The sequence below is a fragment of the Rhopalosiphum maidis genome, chromosome 4, assembly GCF_003676215.2.
Source record: "Rhopalosiphum maidis isolate BTI-1 chromosome 4, ASM367621v3, whole genome shotgun sequence".
Taxonomy (NCBI): Eukaryota; Metazoa; Arthropoda; class Insecta; order Hemiptera; family Aphididae; genus Rhopalosiphum; species Rhopalosiphum maidis.
In genome coordinates, this window is record NC_040880.1 from 8,747,075 (window position 1) to 8,769,572 (window position 22,498).

Below are 22,498 nucleotides of genomic sequence, written 5' to 3' on the forward strand. Positions count from 1 at the left end.
TTATAGGTCACGTTCATATAACACATCAGTTGTCATTGGTATAATCGGACTTCTAATACAGACATACAGTGAACGTATATAATAAAAGTCTATACTGTATGAATAGTATAGCATTATCTTAATAGTATTTTAATGGCGTCGTTGTTTCCAACGCGACTATACTAACAGATTGTTAATTATAAATAATATATAGTAAATAGAAAATAAAGTGGGAAGTAGATGATGACAACATTCTATACCCATCAAATAATTTACCAATAAGAAATCTATACAAGTAAATATTATATAGCAGTCCTTGAAGTTTTGAGCATTATAAAATTAGTGAAAATATATCAAATTATACTATATTATTCATAATGAAGAATACTTTAAGTATACTTATTAAATCATATATATTTTAATGATAAAATCTTAATTACATTGTACACAGAAAAATTAAATACAAGCTCAAACATAATATCTACTATGTATAAAAAAATATAATATAATATTAAATGAATTAGAGCTTAAAAAAGGAGCAAAAAATGTTTCTTTTCCTATCTATATATTATAAATAAACTACTGTAGTGGTTCTCAATCTTTTTAGAACCACGACCCAAATTTTTCGCTGAAATTCTATTGGTGGATAGTATCCACATGGTTTCACTTTTACAGAATCAATAAATATATCTAAAAAATATATAATATATAATTTAGAAAAATTTCCACGACCCATCACTGAAATACGAAAAAAAATATCTTCTAATATATCTCTAATAAGTCTTCTAAATCATATGATAGGTAGTAAATTAGTAAATAATATAATTGGTATATTTCTCAAGATTACTTTCTATTACGAAAACCTGTATATGATATGTTTAGATGAAAAAGATAGGTACCAAATGAATAAAAAAATGTATATATAAATATCATAGATCGTGTTAATAATAAATATTAATGTATTGTTGTGACATTGTTTATTACTTCATTGTCAGCGGATCATTCATTTGTGATCCGGCTATACTTCATGATCACACTCGGTATCCACATCGGTAACATAATAATTACAAAAAAAAATTCTCATAAAACCATAAGGATACGATCAACAAAAAGTTATAACTTAATTGAAATTTGACTTGAATATTGCAAATTCAATTAGTAGCGTATGAAACTAAGAATCAAAGACTACATTACTTGAATTTTGATTATAATATATATTTTAATAATATGTTATATAAAAAGAAACTTTTCAAATTAAAAATGTAATTATGTTTAAATGATTTATTTTTATTTCACAATTATCAATAATAATTAATTATTTCATAAAGACTATAACATACTAGTAAATATAAAATAAGTACTTTTTCTACAATAATTTTGGCCTTCTTCTTGTTTTTGACAGTTTTGTTGCTGTGAATTATTAATTTTAATTATTTATTTATTTCTACCAAAAAAGAAATTAATTCTATATGTAATGACGAGTTTAAAAATTATAAAATTAAAATATATAATATTTCGTACAATTCATCAATTTAAAAAAAAAAAGGTAATTTCTTCATTTTTGTGTAAAAAGTATATTATATTTTATACATATTTAATGTTTTTTTTTTTAAAGAATATAATATTTTATTTTATAATTGTATATTTCAGTATACAAATTTACAAATATAGGAAGTGTATTATATTAAAACTATTTAGATAGGTACCTATAATATGTTTTCAGTTCAATAGTTATAAACATAAACGACTACCAGCTTCACACTCATCAGATTTTTATTTTTTATTTTTTTAATATACTCATACTAACAAGTAAGAAGTAACAATACAACAATGTTAATACAACTAGATTTTTTTGTACGTACTTTTTTTTATTTTAGCTCCTATAATTTCCAAACCCTAGTTAATAAAAATACAAATTAGGAAGATGTAAGTACTTACATCTTTATTTTATTAAAAAAAAAAAATGTTAAAAAATCTATAAATTTATGAAAAAAAAGTAATATCTAGATAAATGGTGTTTAATTTTTTTCTTATATCAGTTAACTATCTTTCCACAACACTAAATATATTTATTATAAGCCATACTTATAGAGCTTATACTACCTATGGGGATAATGAGCAACTGATTTATGTCATCTTATAATATTATAAGAAATAAAATACATTAATTTCTAAATTATTCAACTACTATAAAAATAATCAATTTAATTATTATATTATTAGTAACTAATCATTTATGATTAGAACGAAATACAAAATACAAAAAATAATCATAAAACGATGTAAGTCATTTGCTAATATACTATTTTTTTATTATTGTATTGAAATTGCCTATTCATAACTCCGTCTTTGTGTAGTATGTATTATGATTTAATGTTGTTAAGTTAGTTCTTTACTCTTTATAAAAAAATAAAAAATGTAATATTATTAATTTAGTTTTGATTCATTCATTTAAATTAAGTATATTAGTTATAAACTAATTAGGTATAATAAAATGTTTTTAATCGGGACGTATTCAATTCACTATATTATATTGTAGTTACTAACTAATAGTTAGTACTTAGTAATATATTATATTCATTCATTTAGTTTTTCCATAATAAATTTTATTTTTATGATTTCAACACTTTATAGTTTATTGTATGCGTGAATGTATTTATATTATTATAAAACAACTATAGTATTGAAAATAAAAGTATCACAAATTTATCTTTCCTGGGAATGATATTGGATCATGAACATGCAATTTAAATTATATCGGTTAATTACTTTTAAAAATAATTATAAATTTATACCTTATAAATAAGACTACAATATTATTGAGTTGAAGATGAATATAATAGATTACAGTACTTGTGTGTCATAATTTTAAGGAAGCCATATCATTGTATCAAAATAAAACTGTTTAAAAATTATGATAAACACCATATAATTAACGTGTAGTCGATTTAATTAATTTGAAAGATTTTATATTCATAATTTAATGAGTGAATTCCATAGGATCCAAATCATACCCATTTTCCATTAAATTCATAACCGTTTTTCATTAATAATAAAATATTTTTTTCAGGATGCAGTGATATAATTATAATTATATATTATTTATACGCGTTTGTCATATTAACATTTAACAATTATATAATTTAATAACTGATAACATAATCAAGTGTGAAAAAGCAACAATTTCACATTTTCACATCGATTAAAACCAAACTGAAACATATTGAAATCCTACGAACTTAGACTATGAGCGGAGCAATAAATTGGTATTTGGTATTATGTATATATTTATTTATTTTTGATTGTGTCTGTCACCATCTTTTGGAGTAGTAAAAATGCTTCAATTATTTACTTTAAGGGTTGTATCTTATACCAAATTGAATCAAGTCTATACTATTTAACACATACATAATTATTATTACGAAAAGAAATAGTTAATACAATAATACTCAACGCATGATATTTAATATTTAGTTATTGTTCATATGTAAATAAAGTAAATAGAGGATAAAAATATTTCAAATTACAAAACTTCTATTATAAAGTTATATACTTAAATTATTTTGAATTAATCAAATAATTACAATAAGACATTATCATTGATCATTGATGATATATTATTAAATTAACAAAATGTATTGCGTTCAGTTTCAAGCATACATTGGATATAGGCATCTAATATAGCACCTTCTTTTGGATATAATAAGAAATAAGCGTCAACTACTATATTATATTAATAATGTAATATTCTATAGTTCTATAGATACCAATTTTTCATTCTGAATTTTTTACATGTTTATCAAGTATTCTCATAGTTTTAGAATTTTTAGTACTAACCAGAATCGTATATTCAATTAGTCCAACATTTTCAGATATAAATAAAAATTCATAAATACTTAAAAAATGCAATACTTTAGTCATTTTTAAATTACACAATATACGGCTAAAAACAAAATCATTAAAAACTGGTTTGTGTATTGTGTTATAATCCACATTTCTCCTTTTTTCCAATTATTTTGAAAAATACTTAGGATTTTTACTTTTAATTCCCTTTTCCCTCAAATAATCTACTAGATCTGATTTGATATTAAAAACCCTAATCTAAATTGAAGATTGTCTTCAAACAAAAAATTGTATTTAAAAGTATACTTAATATACTTTGTAAAATAAATACAATGATCAATCTACTCAGAATTTAAGATTGAAAGTGTGTAGTTGGCCAAATAAAAATGTATGTAGTGATAATTGGACTCATGTGTTCAGGCTTCTTTTTTAAATTGTTTAAGTTTAGGTAGAGGTAGCTAGGTTTATTTATCAATTAGCCCCATGTCTAAATGCACAGTATGTCTATGGAAAAATCATAAATATGTATTATGTCAAATATTGAGTGCTGAGTATTTGAAGCAGTTTACTTGAGTCTTCAGTTTCTTAATTTAAATTTATTATTAACCATTGTATTTATGTTATTTTATCAGACATACATATTATACAATAGTAACTTAAGTTCTGAAAATGTTAGAAATATATAAACTGTAATATATATGTTCATTTAAAATTGTATGTTTGTGTATAAAATACAAAATTAGAAATTATTATAGGATACATCATAATATGTATCCTATTAATTACGATATTCTAGTTATTTTATCCTATTTGACATATTACACATAATATTTTAAAGTACTTTTCACACATTATATTTCCATTAATTTAATAATTTATCCAATTGAAGTTTAAATATTATATTTTATTAATAAATACTAAGTAATTTACAACATACAACAAAATAAATACAAAATATATACCTAAATAAATATATAATAATTCAATATACATATTATTTTTAAATTTTACAAACTAACAATTAGTTTTATTGTTAAATTCATTTCCGCAGTCTTCTATTTCATCACAAAGTGTATGGATTTTTACACACCGGCCATTTCTGAAAAAAAAAAAATGAATAAATACCGTGTTTGTTTATATATAACATTATAATAATTTTTTATGATGATTATTCAAAACATGATTAATTTCTAAAATTAATATGAATTATGAATTTTAAAATTGTTAATAATTAATTTAAAAAACATTCATAATAATTTTAAATTTGTAAATGTTTACATACACTGTATTAAAAATATATTTATATGTTAAATAAGTACCGCATTCTAGTTTCTACGAGGTACAGTAATAGTTATTAATAGTTAAGCCACGCTCTACAGACATGCGTGCGAATTGTGCAAAATATATTATTATCATTGCAACAATATAGTGGGATTTTATTATAATTTATAATAATTTGTACCTATATAAATAATATAGTTATTATTATAAAAACGAAATATATTGAATAATTTTGACTACAATGAATCTTTTATAAGAAATCATCGCTTCGTGATGTATTATCATTTTGAAAGTCAAAATTATCATAAAAGCCAAACGTATAATGAATTGATTATATTATAAATCAATAGCGAATATAATATTGACAAATTTGATTTTCAATCGACAACAAGTGTTATGTTATATTATTATTTAGTATTCTAAGTAAAAAACAGTTGCGTCGCCCGAAAATTCTAATAGAAACATGGTGCTCAAAACAATCGAAGACATTCGTGTGAAGGAGCATATTCGTTCGATGCAATATCTACCTGCAAGCTTTCTCATTACTCCTGCAAGGCCCTTCACATCCTAACGGTTCGTCAGACTTGTCTGTACAGTCTGGGTATGCGTCACAAAAATGATCGTAGATTACACACTCATCGTTTGAATTACAAGCAAATTTACCGTCTTCGCAATCTAAATTTTTTTTCGTGTGTTTATTATATTCATTATTATGTATATAATATATTAATATTATTTATTATCTATGTGTAATATATTAAGTTATTTAATTATAAATGATTTATTATTGTTTTTTAATTAATTTATCAAAAACGCGATAAACGTATATACTTACGAGTACAATTCAGTTCGTCGTGGCCATTCCAACAGTCAGACACGCCATCGCACATTTTCGTCTTTAGCAAACATTGAATGCCACATCGGAAGTGTGTTTCGAGATCACAAGCTAAAATCGAAAACATGTAAATGTATCGGCGTTTCTTTTTGTGTGTAATAATATTATAATATATATTTTTTATGCAGCAAGCAATACTTACGACAATCTTTTTCGTCTGTCTGGTCTAAACAATCGTAAATACCATTACACTTCGCTTTATCCGATACGCACATGCGGTTTCCACATTCAAACTCGTTTTTAGAGCATGGCGAAGTATCCACACAACTAAAACAAAAACAATAATTACATTGTAATTTATATTTTATACATTTCATTAATTTACTACTATTTCATAAATATTTTGAATTTGATGAGAGATGATGAATTATATTGATATATGTTCGTATAGACTTTTATTAATAATTACGTTGTCCTATTTTATTATCATGCTTAGACCTGTATTAGTAGACTAACAAAATATAGATACTATAATATAGTGCTTTCAATCGAATTCAACCTTAAATAAATACAACATAAAAAGGAGATATTTAAATGTTGATCCCAATTCGAAAATTTTGAATATTATTAATAGGTAAATATTACAAAAGTAATAATTCCAAATTATAAATAATTTATATGAGTTTTTTTTAACAATATTTCTTTAATGGATCATAATAATTATTTATTCATCACGAGATAAAACAATTATTTTTTTTTATCGGGAAATGGCAATGTGGGTACATATGTTTAGGTATTTATGGGATATGTATAGTTAAATGATGTTATGTTGTGGGTTTGAAACGGATATTGTGTACAGAATAAAATAATGTGTGAGTGGGTGGTAGAAAAAGATCAAACAGACAATAATTGATAATAGTATATGTAAAATATAAATAGATAAATCTTACATCAAATAGGTATTTAAATTAAATAAGATATATTATATGAAACCAGACATGACAAAGACAGCTATATAACTCAGAATATATTATTCATATTTAATAAAATATTCAATATATTGATGACACGAGATTAGATATTGTACTAAAATCCCATAGTATCATGTAAAACTACGTAGTTAGTTTAAAATAAATATGGTCTCTGCTTCTTCAAATGATGATACGATTAGAAATAATATACTTAGATGATTTTAATACGTAAAAAGAGAGTATGTTATAATAAAAAGTAATAAGAAATTTTTAGAAGAGGAAAAATGAGTGAAAAAAAATAAAATAAGAAAGTTTGATTCATATATTTGGGGAACATAAAAGGAACATTAGATCTAATATTTATGCATATATACATATTGCGTGATGTAATTAATGATGGAAACTAAATATTAGAAGTATCACTTTTTTATCCGTAGTCTATACAGTTTTTCGAAAATATAACAAAACCTTATCCGCATTCCTTGTCGAAATTTTAGCCGCTATTAATCTTTGTATCTTTCCCTTCACACCGGTTTCAATTGTTTCCACTATACTAACTAAAGAAAAAATTATTTTCATTTTTACATGACTATATATAATACAATATTCTTATTGTTTATAGCTATATTAATCATAATAATTGTAATAATATGCAAATATTACATTGTTATTATTTTATCACTTTACTTAAATGCCTTTATGAATAATTTTAGATGTTGAGTTGTATACTATAGTAGTGCTTATTACAGTAAAAGTTAATAAAAAAAGATTATAATTGTTTTAAGAATAATTTCAAAACTAATTTCAAAAAAAAACTACTAACTATTATGTCAAAATAAGAACTTTTGTATTCTTTTAATTTTGAAAAACCTGTTTGAAAAAACGATTACTATATGAATTTGAATGGATTCACAGTCGCGTATAGTGTATTACGTACAAACCAGTTTAATTTGGTATTTTATATTCCAATTAATTTAACTTAATAATAGTCATTAAGTAGTAACTACCGAATGACCAATTTTGGTGGAATTTCAAAGGAATGTTGAAATTTAAAAAATATTTCATCTTTACCGTATACAACTTTTAGACGAATCATGAATATTGTATGTATAACTCAATTATATCTCAATATATATATAATTATAATTATTATAAAATAACGATGACTTACGTATACGCATTTCTATGAATATTTTGACAGTACTGGGTGTTTATACCACATCGTCCACCACATCCAGTTAAATCCTTTATATCTAAGCTTGGTAAACATTGCAGAATCCCTTCGTCTCGATCGGCCAAACAAACTTCGTCTTCTTTGCATTCGTCACAAATCCAATTATCTTCAACTGAAATTTTAAATAAATTTAATCGGTTGTATGATAGTACCTACGTTTTATAGAATAAAATTGCAAGTACTGAATAATTGTATAGCACACAGACATTTTCATTAATGTTCTATGGCTGATTAAATTTACATCCTTGTTAAAATTTAATCAAAATAAACATCATATTAAAAATAGCCTAAAGCCTGAACAGATTAAATTTTTAATTTGAATAACTACAATTATTGTAGTTGTATAAGTAATTATTATTGTTAGTATTGAACGTGTTTTAAAACTTTTTTCGATTATGATGAGAATAAAATATAATAGGTTTTATTTCATAATACTTAAAATTGAAACATTTTTAAGCATACGAGACCCGCCCTAATATTATTTTATTACCCAGTTTTATATATTTTAGTCGATGAAACACATAGATTTTAATCGATATATAGGTTAGATACGAGTACATATTGAATACATATATAATTAAGTCGTAAAACTTATCCATATTTTATAATTTGAAATTATTAAATAGTTATTGTATTTTATATTTTTAAATACGGGCAGTGGTTTTTGGGTAGAAAGTAACTTATAGTAGTGGTTTTATATAGTTACCGTTTTCTGTGACTTTGTTTGTCGGCGCTTGTTCAATTACTTCTTTGCTGGTTGATGTCGAAATCGGTGGTGGGACTGTGAAATATTCATCGAGGTCTGAATTTTGTGATAGATATATCCGACAAGGCATCAGGTCCAGATCACTCTTATTGCCCGGTATTAGCAGACACCGGTCTACGCTTGTCGGTTCTCGCGTGTCCCTAGTTAGACATTTTCTGGTCCTGGTAGCTACATAGTCTCCGGGATCTTCACAACCACTCCATTCAGACCAATCAGTCCACATTCCCAATTCGCCACTCACTATTTTATAGAAAACAACGTTATAGTTTTATAATATTGTAGATGATTTTAATATTCAGTAGTTGCCAGTTGGAAGTGATTCACTATTTATATTAAAAAACTTTACAGTATATTATTGTACCATTTGTTTAAAGCGATATAGAGCCCTACAAATATATGTCGTAATTCTAAAGTAGGTACCCAGCGTAGCAAAATCGAAACTAGGTACAATCTTTCACTATGATTCGATTACTGAATAGTGTAAATTTCAATAATTTTTACAATTATTTACCGTTTTTAATAAACTTCAGTCCAAATAAAAAAAAAAATTATTTATCCTCATATAATACTATATGGCGTAATTTCCATGTGCACGATTCATGCGTAATTACATTATCAATACGAGATCAATGTTATGATGTTATTATCTATATAATTAGTTCACTGAACACCGATATGTCTTATTTTTGTGTTGTCATAGAATCGTGACTTATATATATGCTTAAAAATTGGTATCCAAGAAGGCATATTTAACAGCTGTATTTGGGGTTATACTTTTTAATTGGGGCCTACGAAAATCATTTTGTTAAAAAAAAGTTGCATAAATACAGGCGCCTAAAGCGATAACTTTTTTATTTCGTAGCAAATTCCAACTATTTTACATTAAATTTGTCTATACCAATTTTATATGATGCAATTAATAAGAAAGTATTTATTTACTTTGAAATCCAATAGATTGAACGTCTACACTGTAGTTTCCTAACCAAGTATGTCCATGCTGTATGCGAAGAGTCTTCAGGAATGCAATACCGATCTGCCCAATGCCAATAGCAGACTCGGGTTCTTGAGAGAACTTTATCTCGCACTGCACTTGAACACCCTTTGCTTGACCGGGACTTAGATCAATCACCTCACAGCCATCATACCACGGTGACAGTTCACTGTTTCTGAACGTGTCGTCCAACTACAATAAAAACAGTTTAGTTATATTTTACAGTCCGCTCTTAAACGAACAATAATAGAATGAAATACAATGGTATACGTACTAACTAGTAGCTACTGTACTATATAAAGCTTATTTATAGTTACCTGAATCGTGATATTGGCACTCAGTGCTAAAAACTCGGTGGAGTTTCTATCCACAAAGCCTATCGTGTACGGGATATTTGTAATTTGAAATTCTCCTTCTACTACTAATGGATATTTCTCTTTATGTGGAACTATAAAAATACAAAAAAAAAAAGATTTCAAAAAAAAAACTATGAACATTTTTTAAATGCAAAATATTTAAATTATTTATTTTATTACTATCACGGGTGCGCCATAATATACGATAATGATTTTTTTTTTTTAATTTTAATCAACAGTGATGGGCAGCTTACGACGAGACAAGTAAAAAGGTTTGGAAAAACTCACAATACGATGATCTGCCTATTAATTATTAATATCGACGGACGACGTATACACATGGTATACCTACACATAAGACATACGATTATACATATTACTATTGGTTTTTGGTCAGGCGCACGTACGTGCTTGTTGAAAATTAAAATCTATATACTGTCGGCCTCGGGCGATGAATTAAAAGATGCTTGTATTATATTAAAAACATTGTATAATATATCTTTAAACAGAACCTGCAATATCGAATATTTCGTGAGCGGTTTATAAAAAAAAAAAATAAATAAAAACACCCGGAGAACCTAGTTTTTACGGGTAATTTGTTTTCATCAATAGCGTTATATTTTTCAATTGAAACACGATGGTCGAAATCGGCATTGCGCATTATATTATTCATCAGTTCCTATTCACCACTGCAGTGCTCACACTCATGTATATATGCACGTATATAATAATGAATATAATGCACAACATACGCGCATCCTACACAAAATGTATTATATTATGTGCACTATCGATATTTCGGTATCAATCGATCTCGGTACGTAATCTGATTGATCTATAGGTACGTCTATAATACGGTGCGTGGTGCATTATGTGAGTTCTACCCATTGTGTTGTCTAAATCGAATTATATACGTATTTATTATTATATGGCATATTGTAACGGATCGCGCGTTCATGTCTTCGTTTGATGTACACAATAATAATAATAATAACAATAATAATAATAATAATAATCATGATAATAATAATATAGTAATACACTAATACAAGCATAATACTGCAGGTAGGTGTACTGCGCTGTAGACAAACGTATATCATACAATAATATCATTATGTATCTAAATACGAGGGCGCCATACGGTTGCGCGCGGGACGGAGTGGACCAACATCATTTCCCCTCTCCATCATTCGAGGGTTTGACGGAATTAAGATACGCGTGTATATGCAGATTTTAATTTTTGAAAATAAACGCCAATACTGCAGTAGACGCGACTATTACACGATATGGTATAATCATTATACAGGATTATCTGTAATAACTTAAAATCGTATAGTCAAATTTAAGTATAATATTATTATAAATTGTCAATAATAACTATAGATTTTACATTTAAGAATAAGATGATGTTAAAACACGATATAACAGTTAATTTTGTTTTGATATAAATTTACATGTTATATAGACAATGTAAAATGTTACATTTTGGGCATTAATTATATTAGATTTTTTTTCTTAGGGTTTGTTGGTTTTTATGACCTAATCTCATATTTTTCAGTAACGATGCCTTGGATTTTGTTACAAAATCCGAACCCCCCTAGCTGCAATTAAACATATTTTTGTAAAGCATAAACGGTGCAGCTCCAGCCTCTGGCCAGCTGCTTCATCCATGGAACACTCGTAATTTACAATACTTTATAAATAGCACGCCCCACGTTACAGGACGTCACGCACACGTACATATTATTGTATTGTATAGTCGTAGTGTATACGGTATACCGATATGTCAGAATTTTACAAGAGAGCCGTTTTCAATATAATATTATTCAATATTGTAAAATATAATACCTCGCGTTTAAATAAAAATTCCTATTTTCAACATCGATATAAATGTTATACAGGTAATATTATATAATACACAGCTTATGGATTAATACATTTAATACTTCTGTGAATAATAAAATGTGTCTAATATTTTTACTGCAAATATTAAGATGGATTTATAATGATAATTGGAAATTATTGATTTATTTATTTTTTTTATATTTATCACGTGACGTCCTGAGAATACTATATAACATAATTTAGGACTTACAACGACCGTTCTGTAATAACTGACGGTCTGCAGCTCACAAATCGCACAAATTGAATTATTAAAATACAATATGGAGGAATGCCCAGATGTTTGTTTACGACTCGAGTGCAGACTTGCATCACGAGAATTTCTGAAAAACAACGTACTCGCGGAAGTCACTAAAATTCTAGCCGTTGCGCGTGTCGTCGAATCATATTTTGCCCGTATAACAGGTACACGAGTATCAGAGTATGCCTACTATACCTACGTTATTACAATATTGTATTATGGAATAATTCATTGAACGGATTATGTACGGTTTCCGGTTCTATCAAACAAATTTTTATAAATATATATATATTATTATCATCACATAATAATAATATTATGTGCGTATACACTCGGTCGTCGGCGTACACACAATTGTCCATATGGGCATATAGGTACCTTGTATTCTAGTGATGTACAACAGCACGCTGGTGGTCAGGCATATGAGAGCCGTGAAGAATAGAAACGTGTACAGGACGAACATGTTGGTGTGGCACATGGTCCTGGGCGGCGAATTGCACTTATGCAAATGCGGTATGTCCGAGGGCGGCTGCCAGCAGGTACACCGCTTGCCGGGCTGTTGCCGGGTCGCCGGTTGGAATGCGGCCGGCGTGGGCGTCGTCACTACCGCGGCGGCGTTGGTGGCTGCGGCGGTGGCGGTGGTTCCGTAGGCGCGTGGGTCGTAGATCGTGGACACCGCGGTGCCGGTGCCGCCGCGGCCGCCCGTGTTGTCCTTACCGGACAATAACCTCGCGGCCAAACACTCGTTGGCCATCCGCTGGCCCTCCTCCGGGTTGTAAGCCGGGTTTTCCATTATGTTGTGACTTTGACGGTGGTGATCGCGTCCCGCCGTCGCACAAGTCGTCCGCTCTAACGACACGCCGACTGCAGCACCGGAACGTGATCGTCTGAAACAGTCACGAGAACAGATTTTAAACTATTGTTCACCGTATGATAATATAATAACAGCAGTTATGTGTGTGTGTGTGTGTATCATCGTGATGTTATAGGGGGGCGAATATTGAAAATAAGTTTGGAGGAGGAGGATCGCTGTTCGGACACGAAATACGCACCTATAAGTGCAGTTGCAAGAGACTACCTATTGAGTATAAATTATTACAACTTTTTTTTAAAAATTAACTAATAAACAAGCGGGGGAATAATATCTCTGAAATAGTATATCTCTATGACGGTGAGGATATTTAAGACTTCCTCCAGCAACCTCCCCCCCCCTTAGTCCGTCCTGTGTATACGTCATAATAATATCATAATATATCATATACAGTCGGACGTGACGTTTACAACTCATAACATACACACTACCTATATTTTTGTACGGGCTTGCGGTTCTATCGGGTTCAGCGACTCTCATTTTATACGCACACACTCCTATACAGACGACATAATAATACAAATAATAATAATAGTAATATTATATACCGCACCTATTTATATTAATATATATATATACATTCTATTGCTAAGGGGAAAATGGAAAACCGTCGTCTCGCGTGTACATTAAAACGGTAACGTGGCGCCGCCGGTGGAAATTTTTGTTCCGATAATCGTGGACATCGCACTCGCATTGTGATCGACTATATTATAGGTACATGAATGAAACGTCAAAAATCCTATTGTCGAGTTTATTATTTTTCTTTTCAATGGGTCATTAAATCGTTGCCCGGGCATATAGTCGTAAAGTACATGTGTCGACCAGAATAATGACTGAGAGTAAATATGGAATTTTTCACGTGGGTGTGTGATAGTCTGAACGAAAACATCACAATAATAATATATACATTATAATATACCTTATATATATATTATATGCCCACAACCACACCACCATAATGCCGGTCTTATGGCGTGTTCATGGGCAATGTCCAAGAGACGTCGCTCGATTTGCATAAATAACACATTTACGAGTCAATATATATACCTATATACAATATACATGTATGGAATATATATATATATATATATACACATTATACAAGCTGTACGGTTCATAGCTGTTGTTGTTTTTTTTATTTATTTATTTAAATTGTTGTTTAGGATATTCATTAAGCGCCGAACACGTTTTAACTCTTAACCGAGAGTGAGTCCGCAAATTAAATAAAAAGAATCTAAAGAAAAAAAAACTGAGACGTTTTATTAAGTGCCGGGGCCGTTTAAACATTTAATCGGCTGGTTATTTAACGTGAACAACTGACTATCCCTTGTATTTTTAATGACATATAAAAATTGTACAAATAAAATTTCTCGGTAAATGTATAGGTTTATAGGTAGGTAGTGACCGATACACCTCGAACGTTTTCGCCGCGGACCAAGAAAACATCTTCAGGCGTCTGCGAGAAATAAAAAACTAATGACTAATGATGACGTCCGTGAGAAAGTCTATTTTATTAACATTAAAACAGTAAAAGTTCATTGAATTTTTTTTTTTTTTAATAAATGATTATAATATTATGCAAGAAACCAATTAATTATTGTTTAAGAGAAAAATCGCGAGACCTACGATTAATGCAATATAGCAAATATAATATAATATATTGCAGTTAAACGGAATAAACATATTTATTATTAATTATAAAAATAAAATATCGAGTAGTAATGTACCAATATATAATCGCACACGATGTTCGCACGTTTTTAGAGATGATCAACAGTTTAATAATTTAATAACATTATTAATTTCAAATGTAATATTAGACACAGGTATATATATAGCACCTATATAGCCATATAAGGTACTTAATATTAAGTACGTATGTTGTTTCATTCATACGTATATAAGTTATAGAAAAATATATCTAGATTTTTTAATAACAATTTTATGTTTCATAATACATCCTATTATACTTATCCGGCTATATATCTACTATAATTAAATAAATTACACCAGTTTCAATAAATCAAAATAATGAAACTATATAACTGATTTTGTGATTTCAATCCTAGAAAATTAATTAAAGGCCTAATTATATAGGCCAAAAATTAATCTAGTCATAATAATTACTTTGAAAATAACCATAAAATCATGTATATATATGAATGTGATAAAAATACAATTAATATGCTGAATGACGTTCTGTTAAAATTGACCATTTACTCGTATAAAAACGAGATCATTTTTACTATAAGAGTTTTTATTACATTATATGCATATACGTTCTATAACAAGTTGTTTTTATTTGTTTAAAAATGTCTATTAAATGTACTAATTAATAGAACATGAAGTTGTAGAAAGCCAACAAACATAATAGAGTAAAGAATTTTAACATTTGAAAATAATCGATATGCATCGTAGAAATACGGTGTATAGGTGTAACTAAATTGTTTTTAAAAAACTATTATAGCCTTAATTAATGTACTTATTTAATTTTATACAGTTTACATCATTTTTTCAAAAAAAAAAAAAAACGCTATGGTTAGGTTCTAAATAAATGATTCACTTTTAAGATGTACAATACATCAAAAAAAAAAAAAAAATCGTCCTTTTTAAACCTCAAATTCAAAATGCTTTTATATTCTTTAAATTTTTATAAGTATTTGGTTTGACTATAAAAATATAAAATAAACATTTATTTTAAATTGAATAGCTCATTGTCACATTTGGGATAAGAATAAACACAATATATCTATATCATATACAATATAAATATAATAGATAAAATGGCTCTTTACAGAAGGCAATATTATTATATCAAATTCTTTTTACGAATTTATGAAATTGTATTTTTAAACGTGAAAAAAAAGGTAGCAATTTTTTTTTATTTTTTTTACAAAATAATTCCGTGCAAACAAAAAAATAAAGGTAGTCCCTAACATCCAGGTAGGTCAAGTTCTTATAACCATTGTTCTCTAGATTTCACACGCCATAACATACCTCACGGGATCATAAGTCATGAATCGTTAGAGACTGACAATAATAACTGTTAACTTCCTACTTAGTCAGTAATGTCATTTAAGTATATGTTTGGCACCGCATGCACTCAACTGTAGAAACGAAATTAACATCAACGCATTATTATTATTATTATTATTATTAATCATTATTTGTATAATATTTTTCTGTAGGACCGTACTTCATAATTAATACTTCATCATAATCAATTCAAGTCATTTTATTATGTTGTGATCTACTTTTTTTTATATTTAAATATTATAATTTAAATATACAGTTTAAGTGACATTGTAGAAAACAAATAAAAAATTGATCGGTCTATACAATTATGAAAATAGTTTCAATTAAGTTCAAATTATTGAGTTTTAAATTTAAATTCGATGATAATATGTCATTGTATATGAAAAACAATTCTAAGCAGATACGATCAAAAAGCCTATATCACTAAATAAAATACTTCATGATATGTCTCATGATTTTGCTATAAAGTAATTAATTTACTATTAGTAAGTAATTCACAATAGATTGAATTAATTTTGACCCAAAACTTGTCGTATCAGTCGTTCACAGCCGCGTCATACAAATTTTAATTCATGGTTTTTTTTATGTGGGGTTTAATACAACTATATACACATTTATATATTATGCGTTATATTTATATTTAATGTACAATCATGATATTTTACGAAAATTGGTAAAAATTACCCAGTAGCTCGTAAAAAATTGTACTGTTAATTGGCAATTGCCTACTTTATATGTACCTATTACATAAATATATAGGTACAAAAATTATGTTCAGAATTTAACCTAACAGATTTAAAATGTGAAACACTAACATTATACAGTATAATTTATACTTGTACGGTTAATATGAGTTATATAGAAATAAAACGTCTAATTAGTAGACATTTTTTTTGACATGGTATTATTATTCTCAAAAACAAAGTTTTAAATAGTATTATAGATATAAATATTAATTGAAAACATTTAATAAAAAAGTATCTATACCAAGCCACCTGCAGCAAATACTGTACACAGATTAATTTTAATTATATTCGTGTTAAATTTTAGAAAAGAAACAAGCTATACAAGTTACAACTTTTAAGAATAATTTATCATTTTTAAATATTTAAAATTAATATCTGCGATTCATATAATTCATATTTTCCTAATACATTTTCACTTAAATATGTAGGTGCATGTATATATGATATGTAATATGTTTTATACTTATATTCAATGTAATTTGCATGTAAACAACTGCATTTTTTATTTTTAAGAGTGAGTATAAAATTGTTTTGTATTACATACGGTAATCGATAATTAAATACTTAACAATTAGGGTTTGTCAGTTACAGTTAGAATGTTATTATTTTTAAGACAATGAAACATAAAAGATGTAATTATCTACTAATCATTGTATTACTAACAATAGAATAGTGAGAACATTTTCAATTGACTCTGTGAAACTTATCAATAAATTAATGTTTTTCAAAAGTATGATTCGTTTAAAAAATAAGTAGGTTTGCCTTCGTACGTATACTTATAACAATATTGAAATATATTAACTACAAGCATATAATTCAATGTAAAAAAATCAAAATGTTTGTAACAGGTTTTAATAGATTTAAAAATGTTTATATATTCATGTCTTCAATTGTTTGAGAATATTTTGTAAAATTGTTGACACTAATGAAGTTAAGGATATGTTACCTCACAAAGATTATGAATATTGAATATTTTATTACTATAAAAAAAAAAAATAATGAGATTTTTTTAAATAAGGTATTCTAATAAAACTGTTTGTGCTAAGAAATATAAGATAATGTGGTTACTGCTGTATAATTTATTTAAAAGTTCGGAGATGTATTAGTAAATTAAATCAATGATTACTTTATTAATTACATTATCTATATTTATTTTAAAGACTTATTTTTTTATTTGAGACGTTTAAATTTTTAAATAGCACTTTTATTATCTGATAAGTATTATAATTAAAAATAATAATTAATAAGTTACTTTTTTAAATAACAGTTCTAATCTGCAGTGTTGTATTTATGGGAGTATATGAAACAAATTGATTTACTCTTTTTATTTTATTATACTTTATTATTTCATATAATTATGATATAATAAGGTACAGTCCCACATAATTTCAAAAATAATATTTAATTTTAATTTTTGTTAGTTAATATACAATGTTAAATTGTTAACAACACTTATAACCTAAATTATAACTATTATAAGTTTAAAATTATAATCAATACTACATATGTATTAATCACTATTACAAATTTACCAACATATCTATGACGTCATTAATTCTATGATGTAACCATTAGCAACGAAAAAAGTATAACAAAAACTATTTAATAATATAATCATTTACTTGATTTAAAAATCAGAATTATACTATTATAGAAACAAAATTCCAGTTAAGACCATAGTACCTAGTACCTACTAAGAAACTGTAGTGATTATTCCTTTTTTAATAGTAGGGTGAAACAAAACAAAAATTGTAATCAAAGGTATCATTTACAAAATCGTAAAAAATATTTATAATGGTTCATAAAAAAAATTAATCCGAATAAAGTTATTGATTTTATTTTATTAGATACTTATAAATAAACATTTTAATAAAACAAAATATGAATTCATAGACTAAGTAAAAATGAACTATGTCATTGTACGTTTATTTAATGCAGAAAAATGTGTACTTAATTATCTAAATTTATTTTTATTCAGTTAACCAGTTAATAATTATACGAAACAATTAAAATATATTACTCGATTTTTAATGAAGGTTTATGAGTAATTTTAATAAATTATAATTGAAGATATTAAAAAATTAATATATTTTTGTATAAAATATATATGACGTATTAATTTTAATCGTATCATAAATAAGCGCCATGTGTTATTTATAAAAAGTGATGTAGTACCTACTGTTATACTGTTACAATATATAATATAATATATACATCATCAAAACACCTTTATTTAAATATACGTTTAAAATAACCTAGTCAATGTTTTTTTGTTATTATATACTCTATGAAATCAATACGAAATTGTAGATTGTAAATGTATCATATTTATTCATTTCTACATGCATGTATATTTTTGTATCTATACGTTATGACCAATGACCTAATAAGTAATAAATAGAAGTTAGCTTTCCAGTGTTATCTATTAACATTAAAATATTATTATACATTATATTTATAGAAAAAATGTTTTATGCTTAATTACGATTACAACTAATTATTTTTTATCAAATACAAACTGATTTAAACTTGTTAAATACTTTTGTTAACAAGATTTTTATTTATTTTATAAACGTCTGCAGCTTAATTAAGTAGAAATTATTTCTGAGCAGAAATATATTTATACACACTCAAACCATTTGAGTCAAACGTACTACGCATAGGAACTTATTGTTATTGTCGGAAGATTATCTGGGTATCTATAACTTATGACTTATGAGGTATACTTATAATTTATATACAATTGTAATTTCATAGAATAAAAGGAAGTTTTATAAACAATGTAAAATCAATAATATTTAATGAATACTCAAATAACGATTATAAAAAAAAAAAATTTAATTTAAATGTTGATATAGGTATATTATAATATAATATCATTAATATCTAGATACTGACTCAGCATAGTACTTATTAGCTTTAATATTAAAAATTCAAACTATAAATAGATACGGTTTAATTTAGATTTTAAAATAGTACCTATATACTATGTCATGTACTGGACGTATATAATTCATCAATATCATTACTTAAAGTTTATCTATATTTATTTATTTTTATTTATTTAATTTTAATTTCATTATATGAAATGCTGGGCCCCATTGAGAATATTCGTGTATTATAAATGTATATAATACATCACAGAACCAACCTATAACCCGGATTTTAGGATGCAATAACTTTTTGATAGCTCATTTCGTAAATAAACAAACTAGGTAAATCTCCCCTATCTGTTTTTCGCAAAATCTGAGATAAAAATGTATTTTTCTCTCTAAAATCTTACAATAATATTGATAGTAATTAATAAATTATTTTTAGTTATTATCAAATAATCACATTTTAATTGAACTTTATAAAAAATTAAGCAATTATAACATATTATTATAAAATTAAATAATTATACGCGGGATAAAGTAAGCTAAATGTCGAATTTAAAACTTAATAGTATTAGATTTGGCGTATGTTATGCCGATGTGTATAATATATCAATATATTATTAACTCAAATTACAAAATGGCAAGAAAAAAAATTAGAAACGCAATGCAGCGTGGACAATCAAAAATGTCTCAGACATTCCACGAAATCGTACATGTCGGAACCTGCGTGTGTTTAAAAATTAACATATTTTTTTTATACGTTCAACAATCTGTCTATATGCATGACATTGTATTCTCACGACACGCATATATAGTTTAGGTACGTAAACCTTAATCCCAATAATATCTATACTGTATTAATGTTTTGTGTTTTAGTAACTACATATATGTATATATATAAATCTAAGAACAGGCTAGCAGTTTTTTATTTTAGATAAATTAACAAACCACCAAAATTATTACATCCGATAAATTTTTCACTTTTGTTTCAATCCCGTGCAGTGTCCAACTGTGTGGACTCCAGTAGTCCAGTGTACAGATATTAAAATATTTACAATCTACTTCATAAGACTATAAAAAAAATACGTCGAAATACTATAATAACTATTGTAAAATATTATTGCCGATTACGACACGGGCGAGCATAGTACAATTTCATAATATACTATGATGGTTTTTAATATTATATAATGTAATGTAGCTTACCCCGCGTCGTGGTGGTAACTGGGTATGTGTGTGGCCAAATTTGGCGTTTGCAATTATTCAATGATCGCTTGAGGATCTTCTTCCATTCTCACAGACAGGCGATGGCAATAAAAAAAAAATGAGAAAAAAAATCACTACGCGTATGTAATAGGAAGACTGACGTTATAATCGTACAATATCGAGTTAAACTACCACTAAACCGTTTAAAAAAAAAAAAAAATTTGATAATCACAATAGGTCGATCAGCGCGCGTACTATGTATGTTAAGGTATGACGACGACGACGACGACGTGTTGCGATGTTGCGAGTCGTGAGTGAAATAACCAACTGAACCGAACCGGCCATGCACCGGATGGAACTACCGCCGCCGCCACCGCCACCACCACTCACGCCCCTGCCACGACACAGCGGTTGGCTCCTTCGTAGAATGTTATTAATGCGTTCCTAAATACGACAAAACACCTGTGTATATACAGCACACCACCTGGTACCCCCCTACCAACCCCCCACCCATTCATGGCCACACACATCTTCCCCCTCATTCGTCACCGACGATGACAATATACCTTTTCGTTCGGACTTAGGCACCGTTCGCACGCGCAAACTGTACCAGAAGATGAACAGACAAAAATAAACTGGTTGTATCTACGCAGGTATACCTATGTGGTATGTAGTAAATAGTACATCGTGCGTAGGCGTCATATTATATAACACGCCAAATACTTTTATCAACTGCACAATGAGAGTAGAGATAAAATTTTAGCTATTGGTTTATTATTATTATTATTATAGTATTATTAACTGAATTTATGTACACAGAAACAATATTTTTTAACAAATTCTAATATGTACAACTTTTTAAAACCATTGCTCTTTTTATAGAGTACCCTCTAATCGAACGAACGTAGCTGATATTATGTTATATTTATTTATTATATATAACATATGATTTAATGGGTTTTTTTTTTTTAAAGAATTTGTTTGCCTATACGCCCTGTACCATCAGCTGTTACCTCACTGCGGCAGTTCAATTACCGGGCACACGCGATTTGGGAGGAGTTATGAACGGAACAGGGAGGTCTTCCTCCCGAATGGAGCCTGCGCTGCGGATCCCGCCTAATCCCCCGGTCGGCACGTATATAATAATACATTATATTTCGGTACATGAAGGTAACTCGTGCCTATAATACGAAACACGTTAGAACCACTAAAACGCGTTCACGCTTAGACGTCGGATTGTTTCAACGCTGTCAATTGTATGTATTTACATAATATTACAGTCGTTATAGATTTTTTATATACATGTGGTGTTCAAATCAGCCCCTGTCGTCCCTCTACCTATTACCAATATATCGCGTGTGCAA

The 22,498-nt window shown here is 27.4% G+C and overlaps 1 protein-coding gene across 3 annotated transcripts; it reads right to left on the reverse strand.

Annotated features, from left to right (window-relative positions):
• Positions 1–4,761: 4,761 nt before the first annotated feature.
• Positions 4,762–21,448, reverse strand: LOC113549797 (low-density lipoprotein receptor-related protein 1). 3 transcript variants are annotated; one of them, XM_026951259.1, is made up of 10 exons: positions 21,135–21,448; positions 12,778–13,286; positions 10,218–10,348; positions 9,849–10,092; positions 8,850–9,149; positions 8,081–8,255; positions 6,141–6,265; positions 5,939–6,049; positions 5,631–5,778; positions 4,837–4,921 (listed from the first exon to the last, which is right to left on the reverse strand). In XM_026951259.1, exons 2-10 carry the CDS (start codon positions 13,190–13,192, stop codon positions 4,837–4,839), a joined length of 1,734 nt encoding a protein of 577 aa, XP_026807060.1. In that variant the 5' UTR covers positions 13,193–13,286; positions 21,135–21,448. The 3 variants fall into 3 exon arrangements, with proteins under 3 accessions (XP_026807061.1, XP_026807062.1, XP_026807060.1); XM_026951260.1 differs by lacking the exon at positions 21,135–21,448 and having other exon boundaries at positions 4,762–4,921; positions 12,778–13,192; XM_026951261.1 differs by lacking the exon at positions 5,631–5,778 and having other exon boundaries at positions 4,771–4,921.
• Positions 21,449–22,498: the final 1,050 nt, after the last annotated feature.

Excerpts from the sequence above, each read along its gene's own strand:
- LOC113549797 (XM_026951260.1), bottom strand. The coding sequence starts at position 13,192 with ATGGAAAACCCGGCTTACAACCCGGAGGAGGGCCAGCGGATGGCCAAC. Across the intron at positions 8,256-8,849 it reads AAACAAAGTCACAGAAAACG|TTGAAGATAATTGGATTTGT; the intron begins GTAACTATATAA and ends TTAAAATTTCAG. Across the intron at positions 4,922-5,630 it reads AGTAATGAGAAAGCTTGCAG|AAATGGCCGGTGTGTAAAAA; the intron begins GTAGATATTGCA and ends TTTTTTTTTCAG.